The sequence below is a fragment of the Corvus moneduloides genome, chromosome 16, assembly GCF_009650955.1.
Source record: "Corvus moneduloides isolate bCorMon1 chromosome 16, bCorMon1.pri, whole genome shotgun sequence".
Lineage (NCBI taxonomy): Eukaryota > Metazoa > Chordata > Aves > Passeriformes > Corvidae > Corvus > Corvus moneduloides.
In genome coordinates this window covers 11,153,512-11,173,991 of record NC_045491.1, presented here as the reverse complement: position 1 = coordinate 11,173,991, position 20,480 = coordinate 11,153,512, and the positions used below count along the sequence as shown (strand labels likewise).

Sequence of the window (20,480 nt, the reverse complement as noted above, 5' to 3'; positions counted from 1 at the left end):
ATCTCAGGCATTAGATAATTTTATATATTTTTGTTATCTCTTAGGTATGTACTGGTTTACCTGAAGTCAGAACCTAACCTGTAAGAAATACTGTTTATACTTCGTTTATATTTTCTGAAGACTAAACCTTCTCTGACGGTTAGTTGAAACATTTTAGTATTGAACTTATTACCATTCCTTCCTTTACTCAAAGGTCCAAATTATTGCTTATAACAAATATTTAATTAGCAGCCCACCTTTTTTCTGAGGGGTTAAAAAAAGTAGTGTTTATTAAATTTTATTTTTACTATAAAAATATGACACACTCCAAATGTGTGTAGTCCCATCTTATTGTAAGCCATTCAGTTTTAAATATATCCTTCCCTAATTCGGCTGTCCCATCTCTACCTCTGGTGCCTACTCCATTCAGCCTTTTTCCAGACATAGGCCCCTTACAAGATGCTCTTGTGATAACAGAACAGGAAGTTCTTTATCTTCTAATGTTGTGTGACTCCAAATTTAATTATATGCTTTAAGCTGGTAGAAAATATGCCTTACTCAAAGAGAAATTACTTGGGCTGGTACAAGAAATTTCAGGGCCTATGGCATAAAGTCAGATCAGATGATCTGACCTTCAGCTCCTTGAACAAATGACCAGTGACTTAAGAAGCCAGAGATAAAAAGATGATGGACAGAGGTCAGAACAAAGTGATGAAAAACAAAATTCAAAGACCAAAACCAAAAACAGCACAGCAGTAAGCAGTGACACTTGTTTTCAATGGCCACCCTTCTCCAAGGGATTGTGCTGCTCAGTGTTCTCACATAGGTTTCTAAGTCCAGTATTTCAAGTAAAATTAGGACTGCTGCAGCTCCTCCTCTTCCTTCAACTTGCTGTCATAAGGATCATAAAAGGACCCACCTAATTCCAGTCCTTCCAGTTCTGCAGTAATCAGCTAATTATGCAGATTACAGAAAACTGAGGTGGGGGATGCAATATATGTGCTATGGTAGGAAATGTTTCTCTCCTTACATGAAACAAGTGATCCTTTCATGCTTGTGTTATTTAGATCTTAAGATGCATTCCCTCCCCTAGGAACAGGAATGAAGTAATTTCAGAGAATTAACTACTTTACAGTGCTTTACATTTTAATTCTACTTTATTGTATGAATATGCAAAACATGTTTGCACACATCCATAGACAAACTGTGTGTTGCTTCAATAAAAACAAGTAAATGAAAAAGACCAGCTGATGGGAAGAAAATGCATGTTCAGCAGCATCTCTGCACACAATTATCCGTGAATGTCAGTGCATTTGGAAGAGTGATGTGCAGTATTGGCCATTGGGTTTTTTGATAAAAACTATTCAGGGTTGGGGGTTTTTTTGTGGTTTTCAGAAAGAATCAATCTAAACAAAAATTCAATATAGTATTTTACAGAATAAAAATTAGGCTTGCTTATGTAATTAAGTTGACCCTCCATTCTAAATAACACTTGAACACAAGCAAAGATTATCTATCCCAGGTTAATCCTTCCTAGGGATTACATGGTGCATAAACTAATAAAGCTTTATCTTTTCTTCTTTCTGAGAGAGGAATTAACTAGAGAAATATTAAAACATCAATGCAACATTAAAAAATTGCATACAGAATTGGGAAATTAGGTGGTTGTGAGTCTCCCAGCAGCATCAAATCACCATTAAGTTTAAATATGCAGATCCTATATGCAGACACACAGAATTCAGAATACTCCGTGTATGCAGAACTGTTTTGTTCTGTGAAGTAAAAATGTCAAGTATGCATAAGATGTGTATTTTAAAAGATAATCTGAATATGATCAGCATAAAATTTTGTATGCACCATATTACTCATATTTTTGGGGTATCAGTCACAAAAAGAAGCTAGACAAAATTTTTATCATTCAGCATAATTTAGATGGAGATACTTATGGTAAAGTAACTGAGACACAATTAAAATGTGCTGGTTTACACCCTAAAAAGGAAAAAATATATTTAGTACCTACCAACTGAAAGACTTCCATGAACACTGTAATATGGCTGTTTGGGCAAATGTCTGTTTATTTAAAAGGCTAATCAGTGAAGGCTATAACCTAGACTTGAAACTAGAAAGCTATCAAAGAAGGAGTCAAAGAAATGAACTACTTTATTCCCAGTCACTTTTTGACTGCTGGTTCTGAGATCACCCTTGACTGGATGCTACATATATATATATAGTAGGATAAGTACTCAGCAGAATTTAAATCCATTTAGTAAGATTCACACCTCTAACAGCTGAAGATAAAACTGTTCATTTTAAAGCTTTACTAGGACTGATTTGTCACTCCCTTTTTATCTTTCTGTCTTGCACATCCTGATGCCAATTAGCAAGGCCTGGTACACACAATACAGCAAACTCCCTCATTCTGTATAGTAAATGCAAAGAGAATGGTGGTTCCATCCCTGCTGGTACAAATGGGGTAGTTCATGGCATTGGGTCTCTTAATTTCTGATGGCATTTAATATGCAATTAAAAATTTTTCTCCTTTATATGTAGGAACACTAGTCTTCATACATGTTATTTTAAAGAATGCAGCAGTGTTTAGGATGGTATGAACTTTATTAGTCACAGGATCTGTAGGTAAGAGTTTTTCTAGATGGCTCACTATGAAATTCTGTAAATATAATATCACCATGAGGAATTTGTTTTATATTAAACCAAGGAAGCAATTTATGTATTTGGATTAGGTCAGAGAATCACAGAATGGGTAAGGTTGGAGGGGACCACAGTCCCAGTCTAACTCCCCTGCTCAAGCAGGGTCATCCTAGAGCACATGGCACAGGATTGCATCCAGATGGTTCTGGAATATCTCCAGTGAGGGAAACTCAACAGCCACCCTGGGCTACCTGTTCCAGTGCTTGGTCACCCACAGATTGTCTTCCTTGTATTAAAATGAAATCAAAAAGAATGACTGTGTCTGAAGACTGCCAAACCCATTGGTGTGCTAGTTTTCCATCTGTACTATGGAAATTACGCAACATTTCTATAGGTCTTTGAAGATTCACTGAACTCTGTAAGAGTTAAATATCATCTTCCCTGAGCACTGTCACATGTCCAAGGTACTGGGACTTCAATTCAGCAGCTTCCTTCACACTCCACTGTTTCCTTAGCTCTTTATGGCAATGAGTCTACAAGTCTTCTGCTCATAAGAGTCCTGAACATGTCTTCTTTTGTCCATAGTTGAGCTTTTTAAAGGAAATATAAAGTCTATAGAACTATAAAATCTTTCTTAGTTTTAGGAAAAAGTATTCTTAAGTCAGTAATTGATACTTCAAAGAAACATAAGCTTAAGTCTTTATAATTATAGGTTATATAAATTGTTCTAATTTGTTTATATTGTATAGTAACCATACCATTTGTTGCCTTCCAGTGCAGTGGAAAATAGGTCTACATAGAAAACATAGTAAGTTTGTCATGTTGGCCCAGATTTGTGAATACATTTAAACTCTTACCTTCTATTGAGTCCCCACTTCTTATTGAAAATCAAACAGCTGCTGGTGCCTAAACAACATTTTATTGAACATCAACCTGCCTGTTGTGCACTGGCACTGTGCATACTCTCAGCAAATGACTCTTGCATCTTTTGGCTGATTTGAAGTATCTGGTTTAATTCAGGTATAGCAAATCCTGATGTTAGTGCTTACAGTTCTCTGGTTCAATTACTCCTCATCCCAACCACTCTGCAAAAGCAAAGAATAAAAGTAGGAGACCATCCCACAGAGATATGTAGATGAGAAATTCAGAGCCTACTTGACAAGTGACACATACTCAGCTCTTGAGCACTATTTAGCCCCTTTTTGATCTTACATGTCTTAAGATGCAAGTTTTCCTATACTCACTTCTTTCCTACTCTTAAATTCTCTGGCTAATCCCAGTGTGCCCTACCCCTCAGTACTTCCAGGGATTTTTTTGACCCTCAACAATACATTCAGTAACTTCCCAGTTCCCAAAGCAGTCTGGATGGTGTTTAAAGTGTTTAGAGACAGAGGGCTCTTGTGCAGATTAGCCTGGAACAGATGAAGGCTACATTATACTACCTTTCCTTTGATGGACACATTATTTAGTGGGTTTATCCTGACAAGGGTTCAGTTGCCACAAAACTGCACAGCTGAGGAGCAGCAAGAAAGACAGGTCCTGAAAGAAAACTGCAAGACAAGCAGACCACACCAATAGGGTATTCACTCTTGACAGGGTGAAGGACAAAACAACTAAGAGGTGAACAAATAAACAGGTAACAAAAATCTTCATTTTATTTTCAAGCAATTTAAAACATTTAGAGACAACGAAAAGCCAGTAGACATGGTAAAAGGAAAAGTTACACAAAATGTGCATTTCTATTTCTTCTCTCTTAAATGAAATATAATCTGCAGCGTCTATAAATCCATGTTCTGTCTCCACCCTGGATACTGCATTCAATTCTGCAGCCTCCCCCTGGTCTCAGTAAAAATAGAACTGGAAGAAGATTCAGAAATGGTTAACAAGGACAAAGGCAGAGAAATGGGATTTCATAACAGTGAGTTAAAATGGTAGGAAAGTAGTTCTTTATGAAAAGGGCACTCTTTCTGTTTGTGACAAAGCTGTCTAGATAATAAAAGCAGGCAAAATCTCCAGTCTCTTTGAATTCAGGTCAGATGACTTCTCCAGTGTATTTGCATATTTTACTTGGTGATATATGGAAAAAATTATCAATTAATTTGTTACTGCAGAACAGGCCTTCCCTGCCTACAGGCCATGGTTTCATAAAAACCTTTAGGCAAAAGGAAGTGATATTGGAGTCTCTTTCCCTGGCAGGGTGGAACTGCTAATTTGAATGTATCTACTATCATGTCACATTATCAGAATTGTGTAGGTGGCAAGGGACTTCTTCAAGTTCTGTAGTCCAACTTTCTCCTCATGGCAGATCCCATTAAAGCAGGTTGCTTTTAGTCATGTTCAGTTGAGTTACGTATATCTCTGAGGAGGGAGTTCCCACAGCCTCTCTGGGCAAGTTGTTTCAGTATTTGATCCTTAAAAAAAAAAAGAAAATTGTTTCCTATATTGAACTGTTGTAGGTTGTGCTCATTGCTTCTCGAGCATCTCTGGGAAAAATGTGGCTCCATCTCTTCTACACCCTTCCATTAGGAAGTGGTACACAGCATGATGATCTCCACTCACCACCTTCTTTAAACCTGAGCAAATCCAGCTCTCTCTTCATGTATGTCATGAACTGCAGCTGCCTGAGCAGTTTGGAGGCCTTCACTAGCCTTGCTTTAGTGTGTCAAGGGCTTTCTTAAAATGAGACACAGAGCTGCAGATGTAGTGTCACAAGTGTCAGATGGAGGGGAAGAACCAGTTCCCTCCAAACCCACCAGTGGTACTCAGCCCAGTTTGCAGCTGGGCACATTTGCTCCAGGAGCACACAGTTGACTCACATTCAATTTGTCCACCACTACCCTCAGCTCCTTTTCTAGAAAGCTATCCAGTCAGTTCCCAGCCTGTCCCACTGTGTGGGATTATGCCAGCCCAGTTGCAGGGCTTTGCATTTGCCTTTGCTGAACTTCATGAGGTCCCCAAGAGCTCATTTTTCCAGTCTGACTAGGTCTGTCTGAGTAGCAGCCCTGCCTTCCAGTGTATCAGCCACTCCCCCCAATTTAGTATCACCCACAAATGTGCTGAGAGGTCACTCTATCCCATCATCCTGGTCATTACATCAACCATTTCAAGAATCCAAGTTGATGTAACCTATATAAATAAAGCAAGTAAAATATCCTTCCAGACATATGCTGGAGACTTCAAATTTTGTTTTAGAAAAATGCACACATTGCACTGCCAAGTATTTTTTTTCTCAAGATATGAAAATAAGAAGTAGCCCTGGATTCCAGAAGAAGCAGGCCATGGGCCTTTTTATGGGTGCAAATGCCAAAAGTAGAACTTGACTTCAAGGGTGCAAATCTTCTGGAAGGCAGAGATGACTGTCAGAGCCTAAGAGCCAAGCAAGCTAGAAGTTACTTAGAGAGTCCTTCCCCAGCATCTCCAGTGTGTGCCTTTGCTCAAAGACAGACAATATAATTCCATGCCATAAAAATGGACAGAACTGCATCAGTAAATACGTGGTGCTCTGAGGATGTTCTTGCAATCTCATTACTTGCCTGGGTGGTTGTACACATGGAATGGCCTCTGTGTTAGCAGCTGTTCTACTTAAGGAGCAGAGGGGAGATTGGGGAACAGGAAAAAAAACAAAACCAGAAGGAAGAGAGAAGAAAACTGTAGGAGTAATTCAGCTCCTCTGCAGACATTATAGCCAGTTTCAAGAACATTTCTGTAATAACAACCTTTCCAGCACACAACTGTCTGTTATGGACAGTCACACACTAGCACGGTGTTTTTGCAGCGTGGACAGAGTAACATTGCTGCCAAAGGGCATGTAAAGGACAATGTTACAGACATGATCCCCAAATTTCTCTCAGGACATATTGTGCTACTCAGAGACTTACTATTACCAGAGACATTACAGGTTATGCTATAGGCTGGTATAGTCTTCAAGTTCTGTATTTTGTTCTGTATGCTAGAACTGGATTTGAGATAACACATGTACATCACAAAATACTATAAAATGGCTTAGCAGAATGTTTGCTAATCTTCCACATGGAGTTTGTCTCTCCAAACTTTGCTTTATAACTCTTGTACATTTTGGGACAACATCTCCAACAACATGAGCTGAAGAAAACATTAGTAAAAAGGAAGCATTGGTTGTGAAAAGGAACTAAGAGAAGATGGAAGGACATGAAAGTGAGGAAACCCAGCCAAACCTCCAAAAATAAGAACAAAGGCACTGAATGTTTCCAAACAAATAGATAATTAAGGCTGTTTGGTTTGGTATTTTTATGAAGACAGCAATGATAAAGAAGTTGTGTACTACTTGGACACTCAGTATCTGAAGGAACATACACTTGTAATGGATGTATTCCAGGCAGAACCTGTGTCCCAATCTAATGTTTAAGAAAATGTGGGATAACTCAGAGACATTTACCAAGTATAGCAACAAGTAAACACAGTCATTTGACTTAACTGCTGGGAAGAAACTCTTCAGGTTTAATTATTCTGATACCCTCACAGTAAGGCACGTGCTTCTTTTCCTTATTTTCCTCCAGGAGTCAGTGCCACAGAGGAACCCAATCTGGGACTTAACCTGGAATGCAAAACATCAAATTCCTGTTTCCCAGCTCTGCTACAGACATCATAAAGCACCTTAAGCAAATCATCCTGCCTCCATTCCCATCTCTAGCAATAGGAAAATAATTTCTTTCACCATTCTTTATTAGTTCATTAATTCAGTGGGGCAGCAAGTATGTCCTATGGCTTAACTGCCACATGCTTAATCCTGTAGGATCCTAATTTTTTAGGGCTTTGGTTAGACACCTACAGACCCTAGTACTTCTATACTCATCGTCAGCGACATTACATTTGTTCACAACAGTTAAATGCAGAGTATATATAAATTTTACCAAGGTAGGTGCCATGCTTTTTCATTTCTCAGGAAAAATAACTGCTCTTACTAAAGAAAAATATTTTAATGGAACTATTATTACTCCAAAACCACCGTTTTTCAGCTGTTTAGTCAGCAGTAAATCTACTGTTACACTGGTCTCAAAATCACTACCTTCACCTGATCACAGGGTAGTGGCTAACTTGCACTTACATTAACTTTATTTTAGACCATTCTAGCACTTTCCATAAACATTTTAACATTTGTGTTGTTATAGTCTGTCATTTTCCTGCATGTACATAATCCTGGACACTGAGAAATGAGGCTTTTAGAACTCATTTAACAAGTTGCCAATAACAGTGTAATGCTGTGAGAATGTTCCTCAGTACAGCCATGTGTCTCAATTATATTAATCTGTTTCTCAGATTTAAAAACAATTAAAGCAATCATAAGGCACATGCAGCCTTGCTTGAGAAAGTATATTTGAAAAGCAAATGCTTCTCCCCGCCCCTGCACAGCTCCAGTTGACAGACAAAAAGAATTCATCAGTAAGAGGGAAATGCCATTTGTCACATATGATTTTGGCCAGTTTCCAAGTGCTTCAAATAGAAGAAAAGAAACACTACAAAAAGAAATATGACACATCTACACTGCCACATAAGTTTTTAATTAAGAAATTTAAAGGGAACTAAATTTAATGTAAAAAAATATGACTCTATCATTGTAATCCATATGAACTTCCAATCTGTTACTAGTATATTTTCTTAGCCATATACCTGGCAATTAACTGGACAATCTAGCTCCACCTCAATAAAAGTATTTCCTTCTATCAGATTTCCTCCCCTCTCACCAATTTCACTAGATGTTCTCCTTTGAACTTCTATTACACTCATGGGAATCAGAACTCATGACTTGCATTCCTTACTTCATCACTACATACAGTTTTTATCCCTACACATCTTTGTGTGCTTTCTCATAGAAGCAGTGTAGTCTGAGCATTTCAGTCTCATTTGATTTTTCAGTGGTTTTAAGGTTACTTTCCTTTCTTCAGAGAAAAACGTATCAGCTGCACTAACACATTGCATCAGTGTCCTGAAGAACAACATGAAATGTAATTCATCTTGCTCCCTTGGATACTGTTTTCATTGTCATATGCAATGGTATGCTGGATGGGATACTGTTCAACTGGAAGTTTCATTAACCAGTTCTCGGACACCATTAAAATGTTCTAATAGGTGTGACTTATTGACCGGAAGAGTCGGTAAACAAATGAAGTATAAGTGACAGTACGAGACCAGAGTAACAGTAATTAGCAATGTGACTCCATGAGTAATAAGAAAATTGCCCTGACCCAGTTGATGGCAATAGCAACAAAATCTTTAAAAAAATTTTAAAATAAAATCCCCAATAGATGGGTTTTCTACCAACACTTGTAAGGGTCATGGACAACCTTTCTGGTTGCCACACAACCCACTTCACTAGTATTCCACTCCAGCTATGTTGGGACACACAGTGGTAGCTGTGCCCCCCATGTTGGCTGGAGCCAGGCACAGGGATGGAGGGAGAAGCATGGGCTGGCAGCATTGTCCCAGCACACCGTACCTGTGGCTGCTTGGTACAGATCTGCAAGGCATCGGGGCTTCACGGGAAGCCTCTGGCAACCTTCCCCTCTCTGCAGAACACCAGCACTCAGGTGGGAACCCTGCTGATTTCTGCTGTGTGGAGTTCACACCATCACCCTCTCCCTTGACAAGTGCCATGCACAGTCCTGGCTGAGCTGCCACACCTCACCTGGTGTTCTGCACACGGTTGCACAAAGGCCTACCAGGTGTACAATAGCCTATCAATATCCTGCCTCCATTTATCCCACGCTACCCTCCACTTCAGTGCCAACACAAACATTTCAGAGGGCCTGGATTAATGAGAGCATAACAAAAACAAATCTGATCTGTCCATGCATGCTTTTTGCATGTTGGAATCACACCACATATGATTTTCTACCTCTCCTGAATAAAGAGGAACGTTATAACACAGAAATCAGAGCATTTTAATGCAAAAGTAGAATTATCCTTCAGTATGTGCATGAAAAAATGGTTTTATTTCTTTGATGAAAATACCGTTCACAAAACCCCTCCACCAAACTACCAGCTGCTCTCCAATAGTAAGATGACATGACCAAGAAAAAGTTCTTGGTAAGTTCCATAAAAACCCCCCTAGTTTTATTTCTCTTTCCATAAGGCCTCAAAGGGATCCAATGGGGGTAATATCCTGAAATATAATAATGCCAAAAAAAAAAAAAAAAAAAAGAACACCACAAGACAAAACACATACTCTAAATCAATACTCTAAATTTCAGGGCTCCTGGTTGCTCGAACAACTGGCAGGAAATGCACTGGTTTCAGTGCAATAATAAAAGGTAAGAAGAAATACTTGGAAAATATGAGCACAGAACAACTCACATAAAAGCAAGTGGTATTGTCCGTGTTGAGAGAGGGAATGAGACAGATTGTAGTAAGACACCTGGTTGTAGGCTTTACAAAATAATACAAGAGTTTGAAAGGGAATGGAAAAATATGCAAATACAATACAATGTACAAAAAAAAAATACTCACTTTGAGAGTCTGTTTTATTTGAGGTACAATTGAAGTTTTTATCAAGCTACAGATATCCGTAACCAGTTTAGGAGTTGGTTGTTCTTTATTCATCTAAGGAAAGGAGCAATCAGTAGATGAAGTCTGGCTGATGCAGACTCCAGATAGAGAACGCCTTCAGCACTGGTTATAATTAACCACTAGACACTAGACTAACTTACAACACAGTTCCTGCTTTACTCTTCAGATCTAGATTAAATTACCTAGGAACTTCTGTAGTTCAAAAAGAAAATATAGCTACCAGGGCAGGAAGGTCTGGAGGAGCGGAGAGGCGGCCCCCATCAGAGACCTGCGGGGTGTGACCCCCTGTGCCTGCACCGCGCTCCGCTGCCCGAGTGACAGGTCCCAGCTCTCCCCGGCTCTTCCAGCGGCAGCTCCTCCCTTCTGGCCAGATGGACAGCACAGCTTGGACTCGGGCTCCGGCTCCGGGGGACCCGGCTCGGGGCAGAAAGCAGCCTTTTATAGCCGGCACGCCGCTGCCGCGGCTCACACCTACACACTCGGCTGCAGAGCAGGACGCCGCTGCCGGGACCCGCACCCCCGCCCGCCGCTGCCCATGGCGCTGCTGGCCCCGCTCCTGCTGCTGCTGCTGCTGCCGGCGGCCGGTGAGTACAGCCGGGCCCCGGGCCGGGGCTCGGCATCCGCACGGTCCTTCCCGGCAGGGAAGCGGCCGCGTGCAGCGGCGCCTCCACGGGCTCTGCTGGACGCGCTCCCTTGCCCGTGCCCGGCCGGATGGGGCTTGGCAGCGTCGGGGGGCAGGTGGGAAGAGGGGTAGAGAAAGGAGTGTTAGCAGAAACACTCACGGGAAGTGCCTGTCTGCCCACGCCGGAGAGCAGTCCCTGTGACAGCTGGCCAGCGCTCGGGCGCAGCTGGGTGGGACTCGCCGTCAGGAACCCCCGCTGGAGCTGCACCGACAGCCCGGCCGGTGCTCAGCCCGCACCTGCACACGGGAGCAGGGCTGGAGGGGCTTACATCACTTCTGTAAAGTTCATCGGTAATGTACAACTCTGCTAACGAAGTTCCGTGTTTCAAATCAGTTTGCAGCTTGCACATGCAGTAACGATCTTTCTATAAAGCCAGTATCTTTACCCCCACTCTTCTCCAGGTATTGGAGTGAGCTGTCGTGGAGCACTTGAGTTAGTAAGCATTTCAGAAGCAGGAATTGCTAGAACTGAGATTGCCAACAAAACCCTAACTGGGTTATTCTGAAAAATGAGTCAGTCTTCATGAATAAGTTATGATGTGAAAACGTAATTAAAGGACCCCTGCCTCATACCTTCACACAGCCAATTACTCACTTGGCAAATATTTAATTATTTTTTTTGTCTCCTACATCCTATTTATTAAGCAGTATTAAAGACCGCTTGTAACAATTCACAGTCCATTTCCTCATAGGTTTTCTGCGGTATTCATCAGTACAGTATCTGAATATACTCTCATTTACCTGAAACTTTATTATTGTCCCTCTTTTTCAGATAGGTAGGTGGGCTGACACAAAAAACCATCCTCTAATTTTAGGTTCCCATGGTGACATGAAGAAGAACCCACTTTTACCTACAACTACATAAAATTATGTGGAACTTCAACTGCTCAAAGCCTGGTTCTCACTGAGTACTGTGGTAGCTTGGTAGTCCAACCCCAGAATATTCAGCCAGCTGGGAGCCTACTATTAGTAAACATCAATAGGCACTGTTTTAAAGTGATTAAATTAACCTCATGCTGAACCTTTGTGACAGCTGTAAGGATAAAATCCTATCTTCCAGAATAGCAATCAGCTGTCTTAAGTAAAAGATTTTCTTCCACTTTTTTTTTATACATTCCTACGCAGCTTGCAAATTCACCACACCAAAGCTTGCAAATAGCAGGATCCTAAAGAAAAGAGCCTCAATTCATTCCTAGAACAGATTCTGGGCACAGAATGGAGCTGGGTCTGGGGGAAGGCAGTCATGTGATTAAAGCCCACAAGGTAAGGTGCTTGCATAATGGGGCTGACTTAGAGCCCCACCAAGCTCCCTGCCCCAATTCTACTTCCTGACCTCAGATTGCCCCTATGATTCCTCCTGCATTTTGATCACCCTCCAGACTTCATCCTTTGCATGGCACAAACCTCAGCAAAAACATTAAGGAAAGCAATGAAATCACTGCTTCTGCCAGCTTAGAGTGCTCATTACAGAGAGCCTGGCTGCGCTCCGATAGCTCTGAGTCAGGCATCTCAGTCACCCACTCCGTGGGCAGTGAGGAGCACGGGAAATGCAATTTACCTGTTTCTCAATTGGTCCAAAGTATCAAAACAGGCAAATTTAACCTTTCAAAAAATGTACACATCACCAGAGTTTGTGGAGATAGCACGTAAGTTGTCTGGGCAATAAAATGAGGTGAAAAACGCCATTCCTGATGGCTTATGAAACAAGAGGTAAAAGTCTAAGTAAAAACTGAGAGGTTTCTGTAAGGCATACAGTTCTTTTTTGCAAGATCTTGGAGATGCATCAGAAAGTCTGCTTATTCCCAAGTTTCAAGTTCTGAACTACTGGAGTACTATGACTGCATAGAGATATCCCTATAGGAAATTTTACATATATTTAACATCAAAAAATGTTTCTGTACCCTCAGTCTTTGAAAGAATGGCTTAGAAATTATTTTTAAACCCATGAAACAGCATACACTGTATTAGATGCTAATAATGTAGTTAGGTGCCATAATTATGCAAAGTTGTACATTTCAATAAAAATGTGAGTATCTGGAAAAATAATCATTATCTTTGCATTGAGCCCATTGCAAAGAGTAAAACATTATAGGAAATAAGACCTTTCACAAAAAATGACTGTGTTTCTAATTTTTTTTCCCTGTTTGCATGTGGAAATTTAAGGGAGTAGATTTTTAAAACACTTTATAAAGCAATGAAATCAAAATAAATGCAATCTGGCTCACTCCCTTTTTCCCCACCTACAAAGTTGTGTTTGACAGAGCTGCACACAATCTGCATGACAAAAACCAAAAAACAGACTAGACAACACTGCTCTTTCAGCAACACATAATCAAACCTCTTGTTCACAAAGTCTTCATAAAAACAAAAACAACCACACAGAAGATTACAAAAACTTAATCATAAAACATTTGGAAATATGCAGAACGTCACTTCAGTCTCTAATTGTATTCCACAACAGTTCTGATAAAAATCTTTGGAGATTTTGTTATATTACAAACACACCAATGCTATCATCATCACCAACATATTGATACTCTGATTGTTTCCATAGTTCTATGCATTCTCAGATGATATCTCAATGCTTTTAACAACTCAGGTCATAAAGCTGTTGTGACAGAGTATCCTATTCAGAGTATCTATGGTACAATACCGTGCTGGTTTACTGGATGTCCAGATACTGTAACACAAATAAATTACAAGGACAGAAAGTTTATGTCCTTTTTTTAAGATACATGGCATATTATACTTGAACTCCTCAGCTACCAGACATTTCATCACTTCTACTTGTCATGGATTTAAATCAAGGGACTAGGAATTGTCCAAAGTTAGCAAAAAACGCTCTGATGAAACCAGGAATATGACTTTGAAATTCTTATTTTCTTCTTCCTGACTTGTATCTCTCCTACACCCAGTTGCCCTTCCCCAGTTGCCAGAAACTGAGACACAATGTAAAAATTCTTCACTTTTTCAGAATCCCCAAGGTCATGCAGAGCAAACCCAGATTTGCCATTAACCATGGTTCCTCCAGACATTACTGGCTGAGTACAAGAGTAACCATTACTAAACACTGAAGAGTATAACCAGTTGGCATTTCTAATGCTGCAGCCCTATTGCAGGGTTTTTTTCAGCTCAGAATTTACTGACCCTGTACTGACAAATAACATAACACTTTCAATGCTATCATAAAACTAATTTGTTTATAACCAAATGGATGCTTCTGCTACCCAGAACCAAAATTTCACACTAAACATACAGGCAATATTCTGGAACAGGAGCCACGCACAACAGATACTATTCACTATCTTAGCAAGGAGGTTTAGTGCAAACTCAGTTTTGAGATGAAACTCCAGTCAACTACAATCTTAATTACTCAGGATATGATTGCTTTTAATCAATGGCCAAAGCTGCATGTGCAAGTTTAAGCACCCTTGTTTCAACACTTCTGTCCCTAGATCACATGCCCAAAAAGCAGGAGGGAAAAGATCTGGAAGTGGTCACCAGTCAGGAAAATACTAAATGCTGCCTCAGGATTCTTCCTGAAATGTTTTTTTACCATTCTCACACACAAATCAATTGAATTTCTTAGTGAGGTGATTTCATGAGGTGCTTAAATTCCATTGTTTCATGAAATTACAAGTGCTGGAGGTCACCAGCATCCCACACGTTTCAAGTTACTCAACTGTGCTGGGACCAGTATTTTTTCTGACAGATTTTCCATTAACTTATTACAGTTAATCATATAATCTATTATAACATAATCTATTAAAAAAGATTACTCTATTATGCTATTATAATAGATTATGTGATTATACAGATTACATAAAAATTGCATCATCATATAGTTATTTTGTAGGAAAATAACTATCAAAACCTTCAACAACAAAGACTAACTATTTTTTTCTGCTGTCTCCCTCACAGGTGTTATCAGTTATTAAATCTTAATGTCTTTTGCAACCCGTAACCAGTACTGGGAGTTTAGGTTTATAAACTGTTCTCCTCTTACCAAAACAGGAAATTTGTGTAATTAATAAGAAATTCTAACCAGAAACCTTGTAAAACTAATTTGTTTTGTAGTCATTCAGCTTCTTAAAATTTGCTGTGAATAGCTTGGAGCCTGCACTGCAAGGAGAGGCTGCCCATTCTCATTGGGGTTCTTCAGTGTTTTAGTTCAATCTGTCAGGATGACACGAACCTGTAAAAGTGTCACCCAGAGTCTCAACAGTTTTCTGCTGCTTAGGACCTCTTCCTTTAGTACTGACATGAGATAGTTAAAATATAGTTCCTAAAGAAATCTTTGTTCTGGAGAAATAACAAGTGAGAATCACTTAAAAAACAACAACCCCAAACAAAAGTAAACAAAAAGATAACCAAACACCACCTTTCTAATTTCCCTGGAAATTACTCCAAGCACCCACGCATTTCCCTGCCTTACATCCACCACATCATCCCCTCCAATTATTTGGCTGCTTTGTCTAAAACTGAGGAAAACCAAAACCCTATCATAAAGGACCTATTTGTTCCAATGTAAAGCACTACATTCTACAAAATAACATGGGCAAAATTGCACGTTACGTTAAAGAGAAAATACTGCAACCCTGGGGCAGCTAAACTTAGCAGATGGCTGGGCCTGGGCCACAGAACACATGCTGGCCCTCACCAGTTTGAGGACTGGAAATGACTGGAATCTGCCATCATATACTGCCTCCATGGGAGGAAACCACTGCAGCCGTTCTCAGTGTTCAGTGTTCTGCTCACTATGGACTGGAGAAAAAGGGACTGGGGTCAAGCAGTGTGGCCCCAAAGTGTCAAAAATAAAACTGGAGTATTTTCAAGTACTGTCATTTTTTATCAATGCTTAAAAAAACCCAAACAATCCCAACTATTTCATATTTGCTGATGAGTTCAATAATAGTTTTTATTCCACAGTTTATAAAGGCACTTTTGGGGAAGCCCATTTTAGAAATCGAAGAGGAATTCTGGAATTAGCCGGAGCCATCAGATGCACCACAGGCCGCTCTCCTTTTGCCTACCTACGCTATGGATGCTACTGTGGCCTGGGAGGAAAAGGATGGCCCAAGGACAGAGTAGACTGGTGAGAATAACTTTTATATGAGTGATTAAGTGCTGAATGCGGATGACAGATAAAAGGACTAAAATATAAATTAGGCCTGTTGCAGAGAGGGAACTCAGTTTAAACACACCTCAGATTGCTAAGAAACTCTGAAGCACTCAAATTGTGTTTCTGTAGATGTACATGATCTTGCCTTTAATTCAAATTCTCATTGCTTTAATAAAGGATTCACAGTACAACAGAGTTCCTTTGCTGTTGCTTTTTGGCAAAGAGCTAAATAACTAAAGTCTTATTGGAGAAGCTTTAAACCTCAAACATTGAAGCTATGTAAAAATTTTTTTAAAAGGCAATTGAAAAATCATTTGATTTTAATATCTTCCATGTTACTAGTATTCAAAATAATACATTAAAAATTATGCAAAATTCAACCTGTTGAAATATAAGAATTCTAAAAACCAAACCTTTCCATTTAGTACTGTATCTCAGCATACTGACTATCATCAATGTAATTTATAATTGAACATTAGCTGACAAGATGATGAGTTTCTGGGTTTTGTTCTGCTTTTGTTTTGTTGTTGTGTGGTTTGGTTTGGGTTTTTTTTTAATTTCTATGCATGAAATGGAGTTGTTGAGCTGTGTTGTTCAACTGTTATGTACCACAGGATCTTTACACAGTGATTTGTGGGGAACGACCAGGTAATTACTTAATAAGCATAGGAAAAAACGGTAATTGCGAAGTGAGAGCTCACAGCACTAACTTTTCCTATTGCAGACACAAATTCCTCAGGCAACCTAAACACCATCTAAACACCACGTGCCTACTGTGATCTGATAGTTTTAGGCTACCAGGAGGAAACTGAAGGAATGAAGGAAAGAAGGAATGAATGAAGACAGACTTTGTGGAAACACCCTGTTCTTCCACCAAGTCAAAAAGAAAGGGTGTAATTAGTTTGCAGCAAAAACTTACAAGCTGCCTAATTTCAGGTCCTTGTTACCTCCCCCCCTTGGTATTCTGGGTTTGCGATGACTCCGCACCAGAGACACTGCACCAGCATACTTTAATGCCTTTTTTAAGCATTAAAATGTCATTAATTCTTACCTGTACCGTTCAGTTCCACAACACCATAGAAAGTCTATAAATTCTTTGTGCCAATTATGACAAGAACAATTTTGAAATAATAATTTTGAGCAACTTTCCAAATTTTCTAATGATAATGAGCTAACAGTTTATTTTGTAGAAGGGGCTAGAAGGAAGGCATACACATATGTAACAGAATGCTTTGAAGATTCAACTAGCTCAATGTATATCAGACATTTAAAGCAGTAACTTTTTCCAGGTGATCTAATAAACAATTACCCTGGTTTGGTTCCTGAGCAGGTAATGTTTGTACATGCACTGATGTTGACTGTTTTATTATTTCACAGCTGTAGGAACCCACTGATAAACCCCACCCAGATTGTGTGACCATAAATCACCATTTCTGTTCCTCTCAGGTGCTGCTTTCACCACGACTGCTGCTATGGTAGGGCAGAACAAGCAGGTTGTCAGCCAAAGACTGAAAGTTACCACTGGGAATGTGAAGACAATTCTGCTGTGTGTGGTGAGTGAGCACTTGGGAGTTTTTTGGTGTTGGTTTTGGGGGTGGGTTGTTTGTTTTGTTTGTTTATTACTTCTACTGATTATCTCATTAGAAAGGTATTTTCTTAATTAACTGTAAAACTCTTAGTTTAGTATCCTTCCTTTTGTGACTTTTTTTGCCAGGATACACTGTGCCTCCAGAAAGCACAGCTAAACCAATCAACTGAATGCAGTTGTTTCTTCTTAATCCACCCCTACTGACTGAGTAAGCAAACAAAACTGTGATCTAGAAGCATCTTACCTTTTCAGAAAACACAACCAAAACCCTCCTTCTTTTACTGAGCATTTACAGTTGTTGAAGAACCCATGTTATGCTACTCCCTGCAGGTCTCCAGCTGGAGAGCAACTACAAACAGGAGACAAGAAAATTTTAACATTTTAAAAAGGATCTTTTCCCTACTTGGCAGAAAATATTTCATACCATTTGCAAGTTTATAATGGACAAGTTTTTGGCAGATTTACCCCTGATCAGTTGCACTGATGGCTGCAATTTATGAATGAATTCATAATTACAGTTTACAGTTTCAAACAATGAGGTAATAAAATATTTGATGAGTATGTTTATTTCTGGAAGTTAAATTAACAAATATTAATTTGAAAATATTTACATAATACAAGTGTACAAATTGCAACAGACTGCTGACCACATCCTGATAAATTTTGTTTGATTGTTCCTAAATATACTTGTCATGCTGAAGTAAGGGAAGGACAAAGAGATCGCAAAGAAAGAAAAACCCCAAAAAATGGTTATTGGAAAACAGCAGCTTTCTTTTGTATTTTTTGTTCACAACTCCCAAAATTTTAACAAATGCTTTCCATATACCTCAAACACTGATTGAAACTGTAGCTTCTCACAAATCCCCAGCATTTGCTGAGCTTTTTATTTCTTGTGGTCAAATTTTTGTATTAGTTTGTTGTCTGTGTGTTGTTTGGGGTTTTGTTTGTTTTGTTTTTAAAATCAGGTGCTAGGTCAGTTACTTTGCATGTAATTTTATGCTTCTACCTAGAATGCAAATGAGCTTGAGAACTGGTTATTATCTGCACTACAGAAATGCAAAAACCCTTACAAAAACTCGTTTAAAACAAGTCTGAGTTTCTGACTACCATGGTTTAAAGGCAACACAGTTGGCCATTCACAGAGAACACAAAAACCTCCCCTTTCATAACTCAATTTAGAATTTGCCTCAAAAACAAATGAAAGTTTTGGAATACCTCCTTTCCTTCTTCACATTCAACCTTTACTTTGCCCAAGTGTCATTCAGAATCTCTACTTGCTCATTTCTTCCCCTGCCCCAGATGTACAAAGCATCTTCTCTCTCACACTAATTAATCACATTACAGTCCACCCTTACTTGGCTGTGAAGATTTTGCTCCTGACAATATTTAAAATACCGGCCAAGATAGCAGGCATGTTGTCAGGAAACAAAGTGCAGCATGGAGAAGATAAAGTCTGGAGCAATACCAGGAGAAGAATAGTTCTCAGTTAACATGTTTTGATTTTTTATCCTATCATGTTGTTCATGCTACTTATGCTATTGAGTAGGTCTTAGGGCAGCTAGTTGCAGCATAAACATATACATACTTTAAGAACACTTCCATTTCATGGCAAAATTTGAGTTCATTCACAAAACTGAACACTTGTTCTGCTCCTGGACAAATCTCAAGCAGAGTTTTGGCTAAGCTTTTAAAATGGCAAACACTAAGACAAACTGTAATCAAGGATTCTTCAGTTTACAGTTACAGAGAGAAAAAACCACACACTTCTGGGTTGGCACACTGAAGCCAAAATACATTGCTGTAGAAGAAAATGTTCATGCCAAGAAGAAAGGCTCATGCCAAGAAATCTGTTGAGTTACAACGCGACAATTATAAAACAAACATGACAAGACATGGATTTTATCACACAAACACACTTTACCTAACTTCTTAGTGCACAAATTAATAAAGGTGGACAATTTAGGCTGGACATGGAACATCTTTGCATGCCATGTATAAATCCCATATATTATTTTTAATGCTATATCCTATAGTAGATTATAAAGGGTATGTGAATGGAGGAAGTATCTTCCCAAAGTCAAGTTTCACTAGAGCAAGAGGGAAGGCAGGGACGGTCACATACCACTTTCTAAAGAGGGATCAGTTATCAGAGGTCCTTTATTAAAAAACTGGAAGAGGAGTATTTAAGTTTTTATCTGGCTATTGTATTTTCACCTGCCAAGTTTGGTGATTACTGACTGATCCACAGGTTCTCAGTCTTATCAAAGTTCAGTACAGTTCCTATTGCACTTGAAATCGAAGAGGCATAGTTGGCCAAATATGGAACGTGAGGGAGCAATTCTTGGTATTCCATTTGGTATTTTTAATTTCTTCAGACTAATATCAAACTTACTGTGTTTTCTTTCAGACTCACTAGAAGATAAATGTCAAAAAATGGCATGTGAATGTGACCGTGAAGCTGCCAAATGTTTTTCTAAAGCTCCCTACCATAGAAAATACCTTTTGTGGCCAGACTTTATGTGTGGTGAGATTCAGCCTTTGTGTAGGTATTAGATATGTAACTCTGTATGTATTTAAATCTAAAATGACTTTTTTTTTGGTCACAGTAATGACAACAAATGATTTTCCCCTTTCTTGGTACTCCTTCATGCCACCTCAGTCTCTCCACCTCCAGAATGGCAGAAGTAAACATTTTTCCTCTTATTTACCTTCTCCCATGCATTTTTATTGACTAAACAGAAATGTGAGTTTATCAGCTTAAGGAGTAACCAACAATATTAATTTTTGTTTATATTCAGATTCACAGATGTTTCAGATTCATAATATCATTCACTGTGAACTTTTTATCCCCCCTCCAGTGGCTGTAAGATACAAACCAAACTGCTCCACTAACGTGTATCTTAGCATTTGTTAACGTC

General features: G+C 39.2%; 1 protein-coding gene and 1 long non-coding RNA gene across 4 annotated transcripts in view; one reads left to right on the top strand and one right to left on the bottom strand.

Moving 5' to 3' along the window:
• PLA2G10 (phospholipase A2 group X) overlaps positions 1 to 20,265 on the top strand; it is a 29,656-nt gene extending 9,391 nt beyond the window's left edge. For 2 of the 3 annotated variants that reach the window (XM_032125669.1, XM_032125668.1), the window contains exons 4-6: positions 15,782 to 15,947; positions 17,421 to 17,527; positions 19,970 to 20,265. In XM_032125669.1, coding sequence (XP_031981560.1) covers positions 15,782 to 15,947; positions 17,421 to 17,527; positions 19,970 to 20,115 — 419 coding nt within the window. In that variant the 3' untranslated portion in view covers positions 20,116 to 20,265. Of the gene's footprint in view, positions 1 to 10,233; positions 10,755 to 15,781; positions 15,948 to 17,420; positions 17,528 to 19,969 lie in introns of those variants that run through there. The other variant, XM_032125670.1, reaches the window with a different exon arrangement.
• On the bottom strand, positions 4,260 to 10,195 carry LOC116451825. The gene is made up of 2 exons (XR_004243346.1): positions 10,111 to 10,195; positions 4,260 to 5,039 (listed from the first exon to the last, which is right to left on the bottom strand). It is a non-coding gene; the product is annotated as an uncharacterized LOC116451825 (long non-coding RNA).
• Positions 20,266 to 20,480: the final 215 nt, after the last annotated feature.